Here is a 19,711-nt window from a genome sequence, read left to right on the forward strand (position 1 = left end):
AAACACTTGAATTTGGTGTCTCCTAAAACTAAACATAAAAGAGAAAAACAAATGTCGAAAGTTTGTTAAAAATGAGACTTCATTAAGTAAGGACACATAAGCAAATACAAGTGCATGGTACAGTTTTTAAAAGCTATTAGAATGTTATATTTGAAATAATTTCCTTATTAAATTCATTATTTTTTAAAAACTGGGTATTGAATTACGATTAAGGGTTTATCTAAAATATACCATGTTGTTTTGAGTGAACTGCTCAGGAGATTACGAGTGGAAACTCACTGCAATGGGTATCCCTGCGACATTAAAGTTGGAAAAGGTATGTTATCAACTCCTAATGGCAATAAGGGATCAGTGTCAATAAAACATTTATGACTTCAAATGTGAAATGCAAGCTGACATTAGCAAACGCCACATACCACAGCAGATGATTTAACAGTGGAACGAGGCCAGTTCAGGACACGGTTTGCATAAAAGCCAAATGTTCGGATTGAGTAACATCTAAAGTTACTAGTTTCATTGCAGAGATCAGGAGACATGCACACTAAACACAGCGTGTCCACTTTTATGTGCACATCTAAAATGTTTGCACAGTTTTTACAGTGCTGATAAATCATGTGAGAAGAAGTGTTGATTTTCTCATTAACTTCTATACAATCAGACTTCTTATGGCCTCCAGTGAGTGGAGTCACACCCTGCTGAATACTAAGAGAATGTAAGTTTAAGGCATTTCCATATTAGTTCAATTTTTCAGAGCCAGATTTAGCCTGCAGCTGCAGAAGCTCAGAGTGGAACCAGGATGCAGCTCTGAAAACATAATGAATGTTTCCCACAGACATTACCTGTAGTCATGTTCAAACCTGATGAAAAAATGTGTTACTGTAACAGACAGGTGTTATTGCAAAAACCATAACAAATAAAACATTATTTAAATAATTTTCACGGTTGATTTGACCTGCTGTTGTAGGATACTCTTTAACTTCTCTCTATGATAACTGTAAGGTCTTAAAGGAGACCTCTTATGCAAAATGCACTTTTGTATGTCTTTTATACATAACTATGTGTCCCTGGTGCGTCAGGGAACTCACGCAGCGTCAGAAAATAAAACCCTCTCTCTTTTCCTCCGTACCCAAATCTCTAAAAACGGGGGTACAACGGAGCTGATCCAGATTTGCGTCCGATATGATGTACTATCGACAATGCGGACCCGCGGCACTATCAGAAAGTTGGTATCAGAAACAATGCCCGACTGTTTTGGACGTAATATGGTATTTGTTTACTTTAGCAAGCATGCTAACACTCAGAGCTAACGCAGTAGGCTACTGGAGAGAGCACATGTGTAAAACAGCAGGATATAAAAAGGAACTCACCTTGTGGTAAACCCGCAAGAGAAAAAGCCTTTGAGCTCCATGCTGTTTCAGAAATAATCCTCGATGTGGTTTGGAACATGATGGCGTTTAGTCACGGCAGCATTGAGCTGAATCTGCCGTGTAATTCTGAGCAGGCATTAGCTCCACCTCCTCTCTTTTTTTTTTAAAGCTAAGGACCCCGAACCTGCAGTTTCTTTAACAGGCCTGAAATAAGAGGGATATGAGGGATGTCTAAAATGCATGATCTGTTTGGTATTTTGAGTGCAGAAGGGTGTTTTTTTATACTTTTTTATATATCTGAGACCCATAATATCTGAGACCCACTATATATGGGGTCTAAAAATAGCATAATAGGAGACCTTTAATCAATAAAGACGGTACTCACTTTTGTATCGAGTGGATGTTGAGAAGGTATCCTCAACAGGTTTTTGGGGGTTTATATAGATTCGTTTTTTTCCAGCAATCTTTTATAATTAAAGTGGACCTATCATGCTATATTTGAAACATATGTCTGTGAAGTTTTTTTTTTCAAATTACCAAACAGATCATGCATTTTAACCATGCCTCATTTCGCTCTAATTGCTCTTTTCCAGCCCTGTCTTTGCAAGGGCTGATTCTGTGGCAAATGAGCTGCAGCTGACCACGCCCCCCTGCAAAGGAGGGGGGCGAGGCACAAGCGTCATGTTACCATCCTGTTACCATGCTGTTACCATGCTGTTACCATGCTGTTACCATGCCACGCAACCTCTCATTCCCCTGATAGGTGGAGAGTTGCCCATAGAGGCTTAGCTCCTCGTTTTTGACATCAGAACAATTTAAATCTGGATCAATCTGGATCAGCTCCGTTGCAGCCCCGTTTTTAGAGATTTGGGTATGGATGAAAAGAGAGAGGGTTGTGTTGTATGCACTTGGTGAGTTCCCTGACACACCGGGGACACATATTCATGTATAAAAGACGTACAAAAGTGCATTTTGCATGATAGGTCCCCTTTAAGTGAATGGGAGAAATCCTTAAATCCTCTTGAAACCTTCCACACTTTGTAGATCTAGTACTTCAGCATTCCTCCAGCCACAGACTTCATTCATACTTTAAACAGACCGTAACACTTTGAACTATTAAACTTCAACTGTTTTACAATATCATGACCTGTGGAGTGTGGGGTCACCCAATTATCTCTCCTGATGTATTTTTTTCTCAGCCCTTGTTCTTTTTTCCTTCCATGGCAAGTATCTTCTCCCATACATACTTACATAGAAATATACGCAGTATTTCTTCCAGATGAATGCATGTATTTAGCTTTTTTGATACCTGCTAAAGTTAAGTTAATAAATGAGCAGCAGCAGCAGGGTTCCACAATCACACACATTTACATTCCAGTTTCTATGGGGTTCATGAGGATAATTAAGTGAGATCACAGGTACACTTTCCTCACCTGTATGTGTGAGACAGTACTTGTTTGAGCATAAGAATTTATACAAAAGTGTTAAGTAGATGATAATAAGGTGAAGGAGACACATGCAGATTGATGAATTAAATTAAGCAACAGCAGACACATACAGGAAGTTCAGGTTTGTCATCTGGTCCTTCTTATTCCTCTCTCTTTTAAGGTCTGTTTCTGGGGGCGTGTTTTCATGAAGCACACCTGCTGATAATCATTACCTCATTAGGCTGAATCAAGTAGTCAAGGAAGAGAGGGAAGGGTAGATGGTTTTCTTTTAGAGTTGGTCTTTGTTTGGTATTTTTTAACTTTTATTGCATTTTATTTTATAATTATTGAGCAAAAGTTACTTGTATTTCGCATATGGAAAGGTAAAGTTGTAATATATAATGTTGCTCTATTGTGTGAGTGCTTATGTACCCTTTAGTGTATAATGGTGCTGGTAGGAAATGATATTTATATGCCAGGTGGGGCCTTGCGTCAGCTTCTGCACCTGTGAAACTGAATGTGTTGGTCCATCAGCCTTCTACACATTGGTGAGAGTTGTTGTGTATATCCACTTAACAATCCAACCAGCTTTAATCCTGTTTATAAGGCTTCAACTCCATCAAAACAATAACTATCATATTCACATTCAGTGGGTGTCACCTTAAATATTATAATACCTTTTTGTGGCCTCATACATAAGCTGCTTGTTAAAATGACAGTGCTTGTTGTTAGCTGCTTTGAATAACAGCAGCAGCAGCAGCAGCAGACCTGCACTGTACAGCCTCCTCGTAAATCTCACTCAAGCAACTTCACGGGAGGTCAAAGTTCACATCCATGCCATGCATCTCGACAAGTCGCCTGCCAAAACAACAAAGAGGTGATTAATGGATGTTTTTACGCCCTTATAGCACCTCTCCCTCAAACAGAGTAATGACCCTTTTCAAAGACACAAGCCGGAGCCACAGCTCATCATATTGTGAGGAGTTTTTAAACAACTGAGAACTTCACCAATTAATCAGTTAACTAAGTGAAGTCAGTGGTACCAAGAAAAGGCCTCAGTTCAAACAGTAGATGTTCTGCATCCAGAAATAAGCTTTTTATTGAATCTCTGGCCTCTAAGGGTGGCAGAAATAGTTTTTCCGCTGTAGGATTTTCTGCTTCATGCTTCTTGGTTACAAGACAAATACCTTCATTCTTAGTTTTCTTTTCCTAATGCTTAAAGTAACTGAGGGGTGAATTGCATTGAGCTTTAATTTGAGGGTATCGACGTTAACCCTAAATGTAATACTATGTATGGAATCATACTTAAATTATCCATCTCCATCATAAATGATGATCCACTCGAAGTGTCTAGTCTGTATATGTAGTCCTCTGATGAGGATGTGTCTGAATACTCACAGACTGCACTATAGAATTCAGATTTGGATATGCTCTGATGAATATTACAGAACCAGGCCTGCGACTGGAAGCTAGAGATCCTGAGTGCATCCGGCCTCTGGTGGTCCAATGAGGATCAGCGCTGGACTGCGGTTGTTCTGAGGTGTACATTTGTGTAAAGCAAGTGAATCAGGATGTTCCTGGATACGAGCATGCTCAGCAAGTCTCATCTTAATAAATAATGGCTTAAAATAAACACAATAACAAGGATTTCACATGGAAGCGTACATATTTTTTTCCGCTCGGTGTAATTTCTCATCACAACGTGGACTTCCATCGGGTCCTCCCTTAGCAGTTAAGCTGGAAATAACCCTTGCTTTGTGATGGGTTGTTAGCTTGCTCTCCAAGGCCATTCATATTTTATATGACAGCCTGGTGAGAGCTGAACTAGCCAGGAGACACAACTACAGGCAGTTTACAAACTAATGAGCGGCACTATCTGCCAGAGGAGGGAGGACGCTAGGGAAAAAAAAAACACACACATGATAATAGATTGGGAAATGAAGCGGCCAAAAAAAAGATGGATGTGAAGGGGCTTTCCACAGAGGAGGCTCATTACTGCAGACGTCAGAGGGAGGATAGGGCACTGAGGGAGAGATGGACAGAGTGGAGGAAGTGGGGTTGGAGGAGAAGGGAGAGACAGATGGAAGGAGGGCAGCACTGAGACACACAGCGAGGGAGGAAGATGGCGAGGTAAGGAGGGAGTCAGGTGAGTGAGGGAAGGAGGCAGCTGTAGGGAGGGGGAGTGTGAGAAACATAGATGGATGGAGGCGAAGGAGCAGTAATTGCAGGCCTTGTTGTGCGGTTGCAGAGATGGAGGAGCCGCTTTTTCAGCACTGCCACTCTGCATTAACCCAGCAGAATGAAATATTCAGCCAATAGGCCTCGGCTGAAACACATCCAGTGCCCGGGCTCATGCAACATTTAAACACCATTCATGTTCTATTCATCGCAAGAAGACCTATTACATATAATCATCATTTTGGTTTACTTTGTACTTCAAGACATCTTTTTTTCCAACTGTGAATGCAACACTGCATATGAGTCTGTGGGTGGGAGAAGCACATCGATAATGACTGCAATTAGGCCAGGAAATCATTGGCAAACATGTCCTGGGATTTGATTTCCTAAAACCACACAGAAGGATGAAATGCTTTGTGCTTTGTATCTCATTCTAGAGTCTGAAGTAACAACGGTGAACCGCTGCCTGGATGCTGCCAAGGCGTGTAACATAGACGAGACGTGTCAGAAGCTTCGTACGGAATATGTCTCGTCCTGTATCCAGCCGTCCGCCCGCTCGGGGCCGTGTAACCGGCCGAAGTGCAACAAGGCGCTGAGGAAGTTCTTTGACCGTGTTCCCCCTGACTACACCAACGAGCTGCTGTTCTGCCCCTGCACCGACACGGCCTGCTCAGAGCGCCGCCGACAGACCATCGTGCCGACCTGCTCCTACGAGGAGAAGGAAAAGCCCAACTGCCTGGCCCAGCAGCGGATCTGCAAAGCCGACTACGTGTGCAGGTAGACTTTCTAAATGTTGTCTTACATGCTGCCTGCTGCAAAGAACACGTGTCACCTCATTCCCTGAGTCGGCATCCCTCGACTCACTGAAGCGAGCATTTGCCGCAATTCTGTTGAAGGATCAGCTGAAAAAACCCTAGCTTTTAAACACACGTTTTATTAAAAAACATTCAACAAAGCCACTCAAACAGAGAAGCCTATTAAAACAAAGTATGCTCAGCAAATGAACTCTAGCAGTCAAGCAGTAAGATCCCTTCAGAAGTCAGAATGAACACTGTTTGAGCTGAGTCACTGCAATCATGCAAAAGTACATATTACATTTATGCTAAACCATCAAACCATTTAAAGATATTGGTTACATTTTGTAAAGTGTCCTTGTTTTGCATTACACACGTCTATAAAATGGAATTTGTAGTTTCTTTAGAGGTCGGTCAGGAAAGAAAATAAGTAATCCATGACAGCAAACACTGATTGATTTAGAAAGTTGTGCTGTGTTCAAGGGCCGCTCTGGTGCTCTGATATCAAAGATTTAAAGCTGAAATCGATTTTATTTCGTGAAGGTTAGAGGGAGAAAGCGTACATAAATGGAGAAACAAGCTTTGATACACTATATCAGCTTATCAGGGTTCTTTATGTTTCACTTGTCAGCACACACCTGCCTGAGGTTACTGACACATCCAACATCTTGTTTGATCTGCCAACTCCTGAGAAAATGATCTCGGCCTCTTTGTCTTAGATGTTTGACCAGCTTCGCCAGACGCTTATTTACTTTGGCTCTCTGCTGTTGCACACTGGACAGCTCTTCTGCAATGAGTCAGAGAGAGGCGGGGAACTCAACGAAAGGGACTGGAAAACGCTTCCCTGAATCGTCAGTAATTACGCTACATTAAAAAGGACATATTGCCACTGATAGTTTCCTATATTGAAGCTGCATGAGTTGATTATGTTGTGTGTTGCAAACTGTTGCCTGAGCAGGTGAGATTCACATAAACGACCTTACTGGCGCTGAAAACAAAGTAAACGACAGAACTAAAACTTTAAAGTACAGTCAAAACAAAACAAAGCGCTAAAAGAGGCAAACAAGTTAGCTGTTTGTCATTCTTTGAGACACCCCTTTCAATTAATGTATCTTTAATAAGACGTTTGCTCTGCCACCTATGGGTCAATCACACTTCTAAAATGTCAAGTCAAACCAGGTTATTTCAGTCCAAACACCATCATTTGTGTTCAAAGTGAGACCCTTGAGAACCATCAGTCTTGACAGTACTGACCTTTTGAAAGAAAGGTACAAGACAAAATAAGCTATTTGGGCTAAACCCTCGAGCAAATCCACTTTTTATTTATACCTCTGCACAAAAGAGGCATTGTTTGTAGACTTTTTGGAGAAAGGAGTTAATGGTACACGTCTTTTGAATAAACTCTGTGGGCTAACTATTACAATAGCAACCAAGCTAGCTAGCCAATAGCTAATACCTCACTTGAGCCACAGTCCTGGTTAGCTAGCTTGTTAGCAGTGAACTTGCAAGCTGCAGTCTTTCACAAACAAGTCGTAGTCACAGTGCAGCAAAGCTTCTAACACCTCTTTCCTGCAACCATGCAGCTGAACTCTGTGATGTGACTTTCTCGTGTTGTCAGGTCTTTATTGTGAGCCGGCAATATGAGTTGCAACCTCTACAAAGTTAGGTGTCGACAGAAAATAACCTTTGAACACAAGTTGCTCAAGTTTATTTTCATGGCCTAATGCGGCGGTAGTTTCTCCACTTTTGTGTTCTCTATGAAGTGCTTTGTTGATGTGGCAGCCAGGCAGCCAATGACTTTCTCTCAGGACAATACATGGCATTGTGTGTTTTGGAAGATAGGTCTGGTATGATATGTTCATTTAGATTTAATTAGTCAGCTGTGTTTAATTAATTCAATTGTTACACTCATTAACTGTGTTTAATTAGCTCAATTCAACTCCACATCTTCTGAAAGCAGAATTGAACAGCCGCCAGGCAATAAGCCACTGTGTGAAATAGTCATGATTAGAGCGCCAATAATCAATCGGGAATCACATACACTCTCCTTCCAAGGTGCTCAGAAAATATTTGTCAATTTACTAACGAGACATCATCACGATCAGCAAACTGCCTGACCCTCTGTACAAGACAAGTTATCTGTATTTACTCTGCTTTAAATCCCTGTGTAGTCCATGTGAGACACTGATGAAAACAAAGATTGCATTACAATTGTAATTGGGTGTCAAAATCCAATCAGAAAACAAGCAATGTCTTTATCAAAGTCATTACAATTCAGAGTGTGCATTTCTCTCAATCACTGGGCAGTGAAAACATGGAGTTCTCACACACACCCTGTCCTCCTCCGCTCTCCGACAGCAAATGGTGGCCAGCGTTTAATCTAGTTCTTCTTCAAATGTCAGAAAGGCAAAGGGCTTCATCTGTCACGGCTATCGATCAGGCATTATTCTGCACCGCCGCTCCAATGGATGGAGCATCTCAAGGCCCCTGCGCAGCCCCCCAATCCCCCACCAGTCAGCTGGCATTAACCTGATGGTAGCCTGCAAAGGATGCCTTCACTTAGCACACAGCCTATGAGTTCTACGTGCATCATTACGATGACATGACAGACGAGGGGACAGCGGGGAGTTGTGTTGCCCCGAGGGGATCCCGTTACAAATGCCAGGCGACCGGGCCGCTGATGTGATATGATGGCCGCGATAGCCTTGTGTGATGATGATGATGATGATGAGGCTAGATGTCTTGCCGACTGGCAGGAAAGGTGAATGACTGAAGGCAGAGCGGCTGTGGGAGGAAATATTTCTGTGTGAGATCCATATTTGTCTAATCGACTCGCAGCAGCCAGGCCTGCCAGACAGCACCCACGGTAGTTAGAGAGCAGAGTCAAGGCCTATCTTTGCCCCTCATTGACTCCTTGCAGACTGGCAGCCTTCCAGGAGGGCTGGGGAAAAGTGGGGAGGAAAGAAACAGGGGGATGAATGTCGCCAGAGGTGACAGGAGTCAGGGTTAAAGTGCTTCAGAGCGGGAGATCTTGACGAGTGGAGGGAGTTCATGTAGGAGTACAGGTGGGTAGATTAGCGTAGTGGGTTTCAGATCGTCATGCTGTCATTGAGAGAAAACCCCAGCGCCGGGCACCCCCCAGTAACACAATGTGTGCAGCAGCCAAGCACGAGTAAATGATGGATGGCATGTTATTGCTCCCACAGGTCTCGCTGGGCACAGTTCCAGTATGATTGCCAACCGTCGGAGCAGGGCGCCAGCGGCTGCAAGCAGGAGAACTACGGAGCGTGTCTGCTTGCGTACACCGGCCTGATTGGTAAGAACTAAATCTTTCTGTGCCAGCTCCGGCTCTCCCACCTTCTGTGATGGATCGGCAACAAAAAGGTTTTCGAGGGAGGAAAGCGGAGAGCAGACAAGTGCACTGAACAGGACTCAAAAGAATGAATCAACGATTGTGATGAGAAGTGGCGTTCAACAATCGATAGAGCGCTGATTAATGTGGCTGCAGCATGCTCGGCCAAGTCGTTGGCATTATAAGTAGTGCAATTACAACTATTGACCGATGTTTTGAGGGAAGTATCCCTGACGTGACTATGAGTAGGAGCAGGCAGAGGTGTAGAACACAGCTTATTGCGCTTTAGATAACAACTTGACAAAAGATCACATAATGCACAAAAGCTTGTTAAAATCAACTCAGTATAAACATGTCATTATAGGACAACAATACCACACTGAACTGCTGCAAAACGAGGAGGACAAAAAGGTGGTTTAGTTTGCAACGTGACAGAGGGCCACAGATAAAGAGTCAGAGTCAGGAAGGAAGGTGGGCAGCAGTGATTGGCCATTCTCATCTAACGTAGAAGTGAGACTCATAAGGTGTTGTTGTTTGGAAGTCTGGGACACAGAAAATCAATGGAGGTCAATCAAAACTTTTTCGCCACACTGCCTCAAAGTGTAGCAATTCTATTTCCCACCTCTTTTAAAAAGAATACAAGCTGCACGGCTATATTACCCTTTCTGCAGAATGGCTTCCTGCTGAAAAGCTCCAAAGGCAGAAAGGAATACAAAGAATACATCTGAGGGAACTCTGTGATCAAAGTCCTCTAAACCGGCGCCTGCTGCCGGGGATATGAACGTTGGGAAACTAAAAGACAAGCTAAGAATGACCAGTGCTGTAATCACAGTTTGAACTTGGTCTGTTTCAGCATCGGATAAGATAGATCAGGAGGGCGATGCTGTACAACATGCAGCTCTGTGATCTTTATGTATTCTTATGATGAATACCTCCCTGAAGAAAATCACATGAAAAATAATTGCCTGTCATGAAAAATGAGAAGCAGATAACCTTATTCCTAACTATTCCCATCAAGATGTATACTGTATACCAGGGGTGTCAAACTCAAGGCCCGGGGGCCAAATCCGGCCCACGACTTCATTTTATGTGGCCCGCAAGAGCTTGCAAAGAATATAATACGTTTATTATACGGTTACATGCTACTTTACAGTATATCTATATATGTTCATTTTAATTAATTTCTTATTTTATAGTTAGTTATCTTTTTTTATCTTTGATTTATCCTTAATTGTATTAATCTGTGTGAATCTGTGCTCTCCTGTTTTTCAATCTTACCCTGTTGCTGTTAAAGCACTGAATTTCCCCACGGGGATTAATAAAGTTCCATCTTATCTTATTTTACAGAAGCAGGTTGCCCTTAAACTATATGTCCCACAATGCATCTCATTTTGTGACATGCACACTGAAGAGACTTGCAATTATTTGCCCTAGACTTCTGCTTTCAGACGTAGTTATTACCCTATCCAATAATAATCCAATGCAGAGGCAATAATATATAATACATTATTTCATGTATATTATGCATTTATATATTTATATAGTTACAACCGGCCCTTTGAGTGCAACTATAATGCTAATGTGGCCCACGATGAAATTGAGTTTAACACCCCTGCTGTATACAGTATTTATTTTGGGTTAAGCCTAGGCCCAACAGACGTATCTAACCTGCCTGTCTCTGTTCCCTCTACTTTCATCTATTCCTCTTTTTCAATCGCCACAGTTTCTCTCACAGCTGATACATTTACATGCACACCAATTAATCAATTAACCTGCTTTTAGCAACACTACGATTATAGAAATTACCATTCAAACACCTTTTATTTGATTATTGTAATCAGCGTAAGATTTAATCAAGCCTAACCAGATTAAAAAAGTCAGTTCTGCTTGTTAGGACATTTCACTTCTCAGTCTTTCTGACAAAACTGCTCTTTTTAGGAGGTTCAAAAGCTTGAATAAACGTAAAAGATAGGTAATTTCAGTTAAATAAAATAAGAGATTGCTTCCTATTCCTGTGATCTCATTGCTGGATTCATTCCTTTTGTAAACCTAGTATATGGGAAGTTGTGTTACGTTGCCATGCCTCTGAACTGACAGATGTGTGTTATTTCCTCCTCTCTACAGGAAGCACAATAACTCCTAACTATCTTGACAACTCCACCTCCAACGTGGGGCCGTGGTGCTCCTGCGCAGCGAGCGGGAACCACAGGGAGCAGTGCAGCCTCTTCCTCACCGCCTTCCACGACAACATCTGCCTGAGTGAGTAGCAGCTGACCTCTGGTAGTGGGGAACACAACCATCATTGACACTTTGATACTTCAGGTCCTTTTGATGTAGCTTAACACTGAAGCCTCCTCTGAAGAACACTGTATCTATGATTGCACTTGCTTTCATCTCATCAATTTCACTTTGAACTGTGAAAACCGGGTTCGCAGTTTGGCCCTTTTGCCTGTTATTTTTCATTGTTTCGTGAAACCTCACATTGGGCAATCATTTCATTTTCAGCTAGTTCATTTTGTTCATCTCAAATGACATCGTTTCTAGAAATTACAGCATGAAGAATTTATATTATCATTTATTATTAAATTCAGTTTTTTAACTTTCGCTATTCCTTCTGCTAACTCTAAAAACAAATGCCTTGGCTCAACAAAGAAACTCAACGCAACCGATTGCATCAATATTTCTTAGGCGCATTCACACTGCGGTACTTTTCCCACAAAGGTTCATGCAAACTTAGTTCATGATCGCGTTCACACCAAAAAGAGCCGGTACTAAAATTAGTTCATGTGAACCTTTTTACCCCCACGAAAGTCCCTGCTAGAGAGCAGGGACTTTCGAGCGGCTCTTTTGTGAGAAAAGAGCTATATTTCTGATTGGCTGGGCGGATTGCAAACCACGCCCCGTAAAACTCCCAAAAAGTTTTATGAAGCCGCCATTTTATTATCCTCGCATTAGCATTATTAGCACAAACGGAGAGAGACTAGCTTATGGCAACACAAAATAAAACATGGGAGCGGTGGAGATGAGGAAGTGTCGGCGTTCTGGCGACTTACTCGGAAGGCTTCAGTAGAAGCTGCTGGGACTCCCAGCAGCTTCTACTGAAGCCTTCCCCAACTCCGGGGACTTTGGGCGGCAGTATACGCCGTGAAGTGGTTTGCGGCCTGCCAGTAAGCCCAAAGCAGAAGAAGAAGAAGTGACGTCAGCGGCTTCATTTGCCTAATCTACCCCCAGGGACTTTTTCCGGTGTGAACGCGATCTGTACTTAGTTCATGCGAACTAAAGAGTTTGCATGAACCTTTGTGGGAAAAGTACCGCAGTGTGAATGCGCCTCTTGAGTTAAGACAACTTCTAATGAAATTGTCTTAAAGCAACAAAGTTATTTGAGTTAAGGGAGAAGGTTTTTCCTCTTCAATCAGAGATGTTTTTAATTACCACTTACTTAAAGGTGGGGTAGGTAAGTTTGAGAAACCAGCTCGAGATCGCTAGAATTTGAAAATACACAACCGGAGAAAATCTGCCACTTCCTTACAGAGCCCCTCCTCCAACATACACGAATGCGCACATTCCTCAATAACCCTTTAATTAGTGCTTATTTATTGCAAGTACGGAAGTTGTTGTACATGAGTTTTGTTCTTAATATGCTCTGCTCAATAAGGGCCTAATAAGGCAGCAGTAACACAAGAATAGTTATTCTCCCATAATAACACTTAAAGGTGGGGTAGGTAAGTTTGAGAAACCGGCTCGAGATCGCTAGAATTTGAAAATACACAACCGGAGAAAATCTGCCACTTCCTTATAGAGCCCCTCCTCCAACACACACGAACGCGCACATGACCAATGAGGGCACGAGATAAGTTTGTGCCCCGATGGAAGGCTGACAGGCAGGTAGGCCATCCAGTTACTTTAGCCGGGCCGGCTCAGATGATTGGTCGTGCTTTTTACAGTACCACGGCTTCCACAGATGATATTATTTTATGGATTTTTTGTCAAAGCACTTCAGATATTCATTGCTATCGGGATGTTAAGAGCATTCCATGGAATATAACAACAAGTGTATCTCGAGCCGGTTTCTCAAACTTACCTACCCCACCTTTAATAATTGGTTACATAAACACAAGTTTTGAAGTTGATTACTCAAAAGATTAAGATTTTCCGACTAGTTTTACCATATGATTCAAAAGGGATTTTAAATTGTATGTACTTAATTACCGTCATTGTGAACACACGTTTTTAAGTTGACAACCATTTATAAATTAAGTTGCTCCAAATATATTGTATTCAATCGTTTTTTTTCTTAGCTTTTTCATGTTTTTGCCTTTAAAGAAAGAAATTAATTGATTCCACAACAAAAATATTAGGCAATTCACTTTTTATTTTGAACTGCAGTTCAATCAGGAGAGACGGTTTTGATGTGATGATACATATTTAATGCGCAGATACACAAATGAATGTGACAGTAGTTTTGGCCAACAAGTCCTCCAACTCATACGACCAAATGGGTCGATTGTTTAAGCCCTTAATACGACCTATAATTACGTTTGAAAATTGTCGGCCTCGAGTGCTCCCGTTGAATGCAAACGTTACAGAGGGTTGTTTATTCACAAATAACCCTCTCTGTAAAATCCTAAATTGTAGGATAGTTTGGCCATTAAAACGCTTTATGATTAGATTTCTAGCGAGAAGTATATATTGTACTTTTAGAATCCACGTCCAGTCGATATGTAGGATCTATAGTTTGATAGATATTACGAAGATGATTTGAGATTTCGTCAGGAGAACGTGTATATGCGGCAAGCTTCCATGTAAAGTTACGGGTTGAAAACAGTATTTCCGGTCTCGCCGTTTTCATAATAAAACCAATGATCAAATGATTTAACAGTGATATCTGCACTACTCATCCACTAAAAAAACATCAGTTTATCCTAGTTAATTATACGACATTAATTGGTTTAAATTATGTACAATGCTTTTGTGTTTTTCCCATAGGTTTTTCTCTTTCGATTCTGAGAGACACCTTTATTTTTTCAGAGGTTTTGATAGGCTAAAATCACGCCGCAATGCACGTCGGGATATGGTGTTTATGTGATATGAAATCGGAAAACATTAAAAAAAATTATAATAATACTTTATTCCGAGTGTTCTTGCTTTTCTCTTTGAAAGTCATCACATAACAGCATTGTAATACACGGTTCGGCTGCATTAAATATTACATATCTGCCCTAGATATGTATTTATAGAGCCCTGATCAGAAGACCTTTTGACAAACTGGAAGAGATGCCGCCAAAACTGAATACGTGACGTGGACCATAAATATATCAACAATTAAACAACATCTTCCATTTCTTTTCACACAATACGTCTCCTTGCAGTATCAACACTAATTCGGCTGACTTTTATATTTGATCCAATTAGTAGATAGTCTGTATTTACACCATAACGGTGCACAGCTGATAGAAAGGGACTTTTTTGTAGTTTTTAAAGATATTACTGATTTTCTGAACTACCTTTCCAACTCCTCATGCAGTTGACTGTTACAGGTCTATACAGGTTCATGGTACAATGCATAAGCTTCACATCGAGAGACTGAAACTGTATTTTCCTTTACCGTTCTGTTTTAAACTCACAATAAAGTGAATAGTCATATTATGTACGATATTATTATGTTTTATTAACTAGACCACTGGTCTAAACCGCACCTCCTAGTGGTTAAAGCACGTTATTGAATGTAGTTGTTGAATAAGTTATATTTATTTAGTTATTGATGAAAACATTTAAATATTAAGAGTAGCCTACATACAAAATAGGGGTCAATGATAGAAATATAGAATGGAAAATATCTAGAAGATACTGTAGTGATCTCTACAATAAAACAATTTAGTGCAGGACGTCCAAAGATATTAACAGGAGGATGTGCAAAACAGACAAACTGATAAGGCTGAATTTTACTCAGGTGTAACTAAAGTCTGATTTAAGGGTTGTTTATATTTCACATCATTAATCAGAATCTGCAAAGTAACAAAAATAAATGTAGTAGAGTAAAAATACCAGGTTAACCTCTGAATTGTAGTGAACAAAGTAGTACATGCTGCTGTAACAAAAACATTTCCCAACTTGGGATCAATAAAGTATCTTATCTTATCTTAAGATGATCGATGGCTACTGCCATATTTGCTAAATGTGCATCTGAACCTTGACAAGTGAATGTTTCAGGCTTATCAATTAACAACAGGAGGGGTCACAGACATAAGACCAGCTGTCATGTGGTATTAATGCTGCCCATTATGGACACAAGCAATTTTCACCCATGTATTAATTATATGTTTTAAATTTGATAACACCAATGTGTTTCGTGTCCCCTAAACCTCCAGGGATGTATACAGTTTAATACTGGCAACTTCTAATTGTGGGAAATACGAAAACGTCTTTTAAAACTACATTTCCCAGTAGAGACGTGCCATAGAACATGTTGCGAAACACACAATAGCCAGCATGTGTAATTCTGGGGGGGGGGGGGGGGGGGGGGGGAAGGGCTGGGCTGGACCCGTCCAAGTCCAGTTTTGGATAGTCTGGCGTGGTTCCATTCCATTTCAAAGAGCTTTGACGCTCAGCGTAACCTTGTCGCACTGCCACTCCAATATCCAATCACAGAGCTTGAGGGCTAATCACGGGGTTTGTAAAGCAAGGTGGATGTTGTTGTCCCAAAAGATAGCTGGGGATTCTGGGTAGTGTCTTCGGAAACTCTGTAGTGTCTAAACTCCGAAAAAACAATTTGTTTCTCCGAATCGAAGGTTAAAAACACAAAAGCATTGTACACAATTTAAACCAATCAATATTGTGTAATTAACAAGGATAAACTGATGTTTTTTAGTGGATGAGTAATGGAGATATCACTGCGTAATCATTTGACAGTGTGGGGAATATATCCGGTTTTATTATGAAAACTTCGAGACCCGAAATACTGTTTTCACCCACGCTAACTTTACATGGAAGTTGCCCATATACACGTTCTCCTGGCGAGACCTCAAATCATCTTCGTATATCTATCAAACTGTAGATCCTACACATCCACTGGACGTAGATTATAAAAGTACAATATACACTTCTCGTTAGAAATCTAATAAAAAAGCATTTTAATGGCCAAACTATTCCACAATTTAGGATTTTCCAGAGAGGGTTATTTGTGAATAAACGACCCTCCGGAGCGTTTGCAATCGACAGGAGCATGTTGTTTCTTACACGACCACTAGAGGGGCTACACTTTAAAACGTGTCTCTGGGTCGTATTTAGCTGCTGAACAATCGACCTAGATGGTCGTTTTTTGTAGGAGGACAGGCTGGTTTTGGCGATTAGGCCCCGTTGTGCAGGGAGTATCATTCGGGAGGGTAGAATCGATCCGATGAAACCCCCCGGGGTCTAGACCCTGGTGGTGGTGAATGGATAGTTGGTTCGGTCTGAGGAGGAGTGGTTTAGCTTGACCCTGGACTCGGAGGGACGGGAGGTGAAAAGGGGTGGAGGGGGGTTGCGTTGAGTCACCTGAAATGACAGCTGTCAGAGGGGAAAGAGCAGAGTTTAAAGGGTTTGACGGCACGCTATGATAGGCTCTTGGGAATAGAGCGAAGTGATTGGCTAAGCTGAAGAGTGACGCCCCCGGTCACTTATTGAGAGGAGAGAGAGTAGAAACATGGAGATAGAAATACATGAATGAGTAAAGACGGTCTTCCTGGTTGAACTTGCGCTAAGCTTCATTTGTTTATTTCAACACATCATGTTTCAATCAGGAGACAATTCATTTAGTTTGAACATTTATGGACACATGCCATATGATAAGGTGCACGAACACCTGAAATCACAGCTGACTGCAGGAGAGAGGAGAACCATTTTATAGTTTGGCTGCAGCACGTTGATTGGCTGCTGGAGAATGAGGTGAAATGTAATCTGTTAAAGAGAACGCCTGTGATGATTATATGCAGCTGCGGAGTGAATGTGTATACACCCAGTCTTCCTGAAAGAACTTGCGCTGAGCTTGAAAAAAAGATAAATAACACGAATTTAAATTGCCCCACAAATAATAAATAAACACATTAGCCATATTACCAAGGGAAATGGGGACACAGCAAATAAATGTTGCCATCACAACGAAGTTAGAGGCCTTTGCATGTTTAAAACCAGTGCCAAATATGTCAAATCTGTAAAGTTTTTGTAAAACTACAGAAACAAACTCTCAATGGCCACCAACCTGCAGATCACACACATCAATTTGACAAAAGATGTAACAAAGATGTTTGCACTGCCGACAGTCATTATTTCAAACAGCATGAACACATTTACAGTTTTTCTCGATTGCTAACACACTACAATTCTACATAAAGCACAATTATTTTAACTGACACTCAAAGAGCAAAACATCGGCTCAAATCTCCACAACTCGAAACACGTTTTCAGCTTTTCACACAATTTGCAAATCAACATGGCACTTTCTGCAAACCACTGCACACGTCTCTCCACGTAAGACACAGGAATCTGACATAAAGTCACGTGTGAGCAGGTTTAGAACACTGATATTCAAAGTGAAGGAGTTCAAGTATCTCGGGGTCTTGTTCTCGAGTGAGGGAACAATGGAGCGTGAGATGGGCCGGCGAATCGGAGCAGCGGGAGCGGTACTGCAGTCGCTTTACCGCACCGTTGTGACGAAAAGGGAGCTGAGCCAAAAGGCAAAGCTCTCTGTCTACCGGGCCATTTTCGTTCCTACCTCACCTATGGTCATGAAGGATGGGTCATGACCGAAAGAACGAGATCGCGGATACAAGCGGCCGAGATGGGTTTTCTCCGCCGGGTGGCTGGTGTCTCCCTTAGGGATAAGGTGAGAAGTTCAGTCATCCGGGAGGGACTCGGAGTTGAACCGCTCCTCCTTCGCGTCGAAAGGAGCCAGTTGAGGTGGTTCGGGCACCTAGTAAGGATACCACCTGGGCGCCTCCCTAGGGAGGTGTTCCAGGCACGTCCAGCTGGGAAGAGACCAAGGGGTAGACCTAGGACCAGGTGGAGGGATTATATCTCTTCGCTGGCCTGGGAGCGCCTTGGGATCCCCCAGTCAGAGCTGGTTGATGTCGCCAGGGAAAAGAAAGTTTGGGGCTCTCTGCTGGAACAGATGAAAGTGCTTTAGAGTATGCTCAGCAGTCAGTGTGTAGTTGGGTGGTCAAACAATCTAGTATTATGAATGAAGTGTGTTATATTTGGTGCTAAAGTTTGCATTTGGTAAGTGTGTATGTAGTTTTGAGGGCAGTTCTTCACTTAGCAGGAGAAATGAGGTGTTTTGCACTGTGGGTGTGTGGTTTTGTGAATTGTGTTTAGTGTTCTGAGAAACTGAGCAATTTAAAAAAAAAAAAGTGTGTTAGCAATCGAGAAAAACTGTAACGCAGAATGCTTGCTCATTCATTTGTTTCCCTCGACCACGATGGTTGCCACCGTATGGTCAGATCCTGAGGTGGACCGGTCACTGATGAAGGCGATATTCATGTCCTTTTGAAGTACATTAAATAATAGGTTAGCGCATAAGAGATAATGAATGAGGTAATTGCATACTTTTTAAACTGTCACTCTCAGCTAATTCAGAGCCATTATTACCAGCTGCTAAAGCAACGCTGGTATTGTGTTCCCCTATTGAGTCTGCATGTGTGTGTCGTCATGGCAATGTGGTCCTGAAGACACACAGAGGTGCTTTTGAGTACTTTGCCTAGTGTTTAAATGTATGTGGACAGATTTTGTCAATCACAACCGTGCAAGTTTTAGTGTATCTTCTCATATTTTTAGCAGGTTCCATACAATATGTGAACTGGGTAAGTGAAGAGCAGAAGCCACTTTTCAAATGTTACACAATCCTTTTCCCATGCCATTGCTGTCAACACCTATCCATGCTGAACGTTGCTAAGATATTATCGATTGGGGTGTGGCCAAAAGTGCAATATGCTTCGAAATGTAGCTGACAGAGAGCAGTGCTTTTGTCCTGTGCCCATGGATTTTATTTTATTTCAAGATGTTTAATTACGTCGCTAAACTCCTTGAAAAGGTCCTCTTCCTTTTCTCCGAGGCACACGACAAGGCAGCGGATGGCTATAGTTCTCTGCGTACTTCAATTGTATTGTGCTATTTTTGAAAAAGGAAAAAAAGAGAAATGACCTTAATGAATATATTCTGAATGGGTGACTGCCAACAACTTGCATTTCAATGACAACTCTAAATAAGGATCCTACCTCAAGAAGCATGTCCTTGATTTGCTTCACAAGATTCATTTTGAATAAAAAGCGATATCACAATAGTAACCAAAGTATTTTTACTCTCACAGTAGCCTCTACTACTTTGTATCCTCTCACAGAACTATTCACAGTTCAAAGGCTGCTAATTTTGGTCAAACAGCAGTTTGCCTATACAGTGCAACGACAAGGCCATCTACTGTATTTGAATGACAACAGACGACACTCACCTTAAAATGTCCTTTGTATATTTCTATTTGTCTTAACTGTGGGAAGTTGTCCAGGCAGGTTAAGTGGGAGTGGACTTGAAATCCTTAACTCAAGGTGTAGAACAATTAAGTTATCA

General features: G+C 41.6%; 1 protein-coding gene across 1 annotated transcript in view; it reads left to right on the forward strand.

The window, feature by feature from the left end:
* Positions 1–19,711, forward strand: part of gfra4a (GDNF family receptor alpha 4a) — a 163,858-nt gene that overhangs the window by 125,198 nt on the left and 18,949 nt on the right. Inside the window, exons 4-6 of the mRNA XM_034112251.1 lie at positions 5,410–5,749; positions 8,973–9,082; positions 11,243–11,377. Coding sequence (XP_033968142.1) covers positions 5,410–5,749; positions 8,973–9,082; positions 11,243–11,377 — 585 coding nt within the window. The remainder of the gene's footprint in view (positions 1–5,409; positions 5,750–8,972; positions 9,083–11,242; positions 11,378–19,711) is intronic.

Source organism: Pseudochaenichthys georgianus, chromosome 22 (assembly GCF_902827115.2).
Source record: "Pseudochaenichthys georgianus chromosome 22, fPseGeo1.2, whole genome shotgun sequence".
NCBI lineage: Eukaryota > Metazoa > Chordata > Actinopteri > Perciformes > Channichthyidae > Pseudochaenichthys > Pseudochaenichthys georgianus.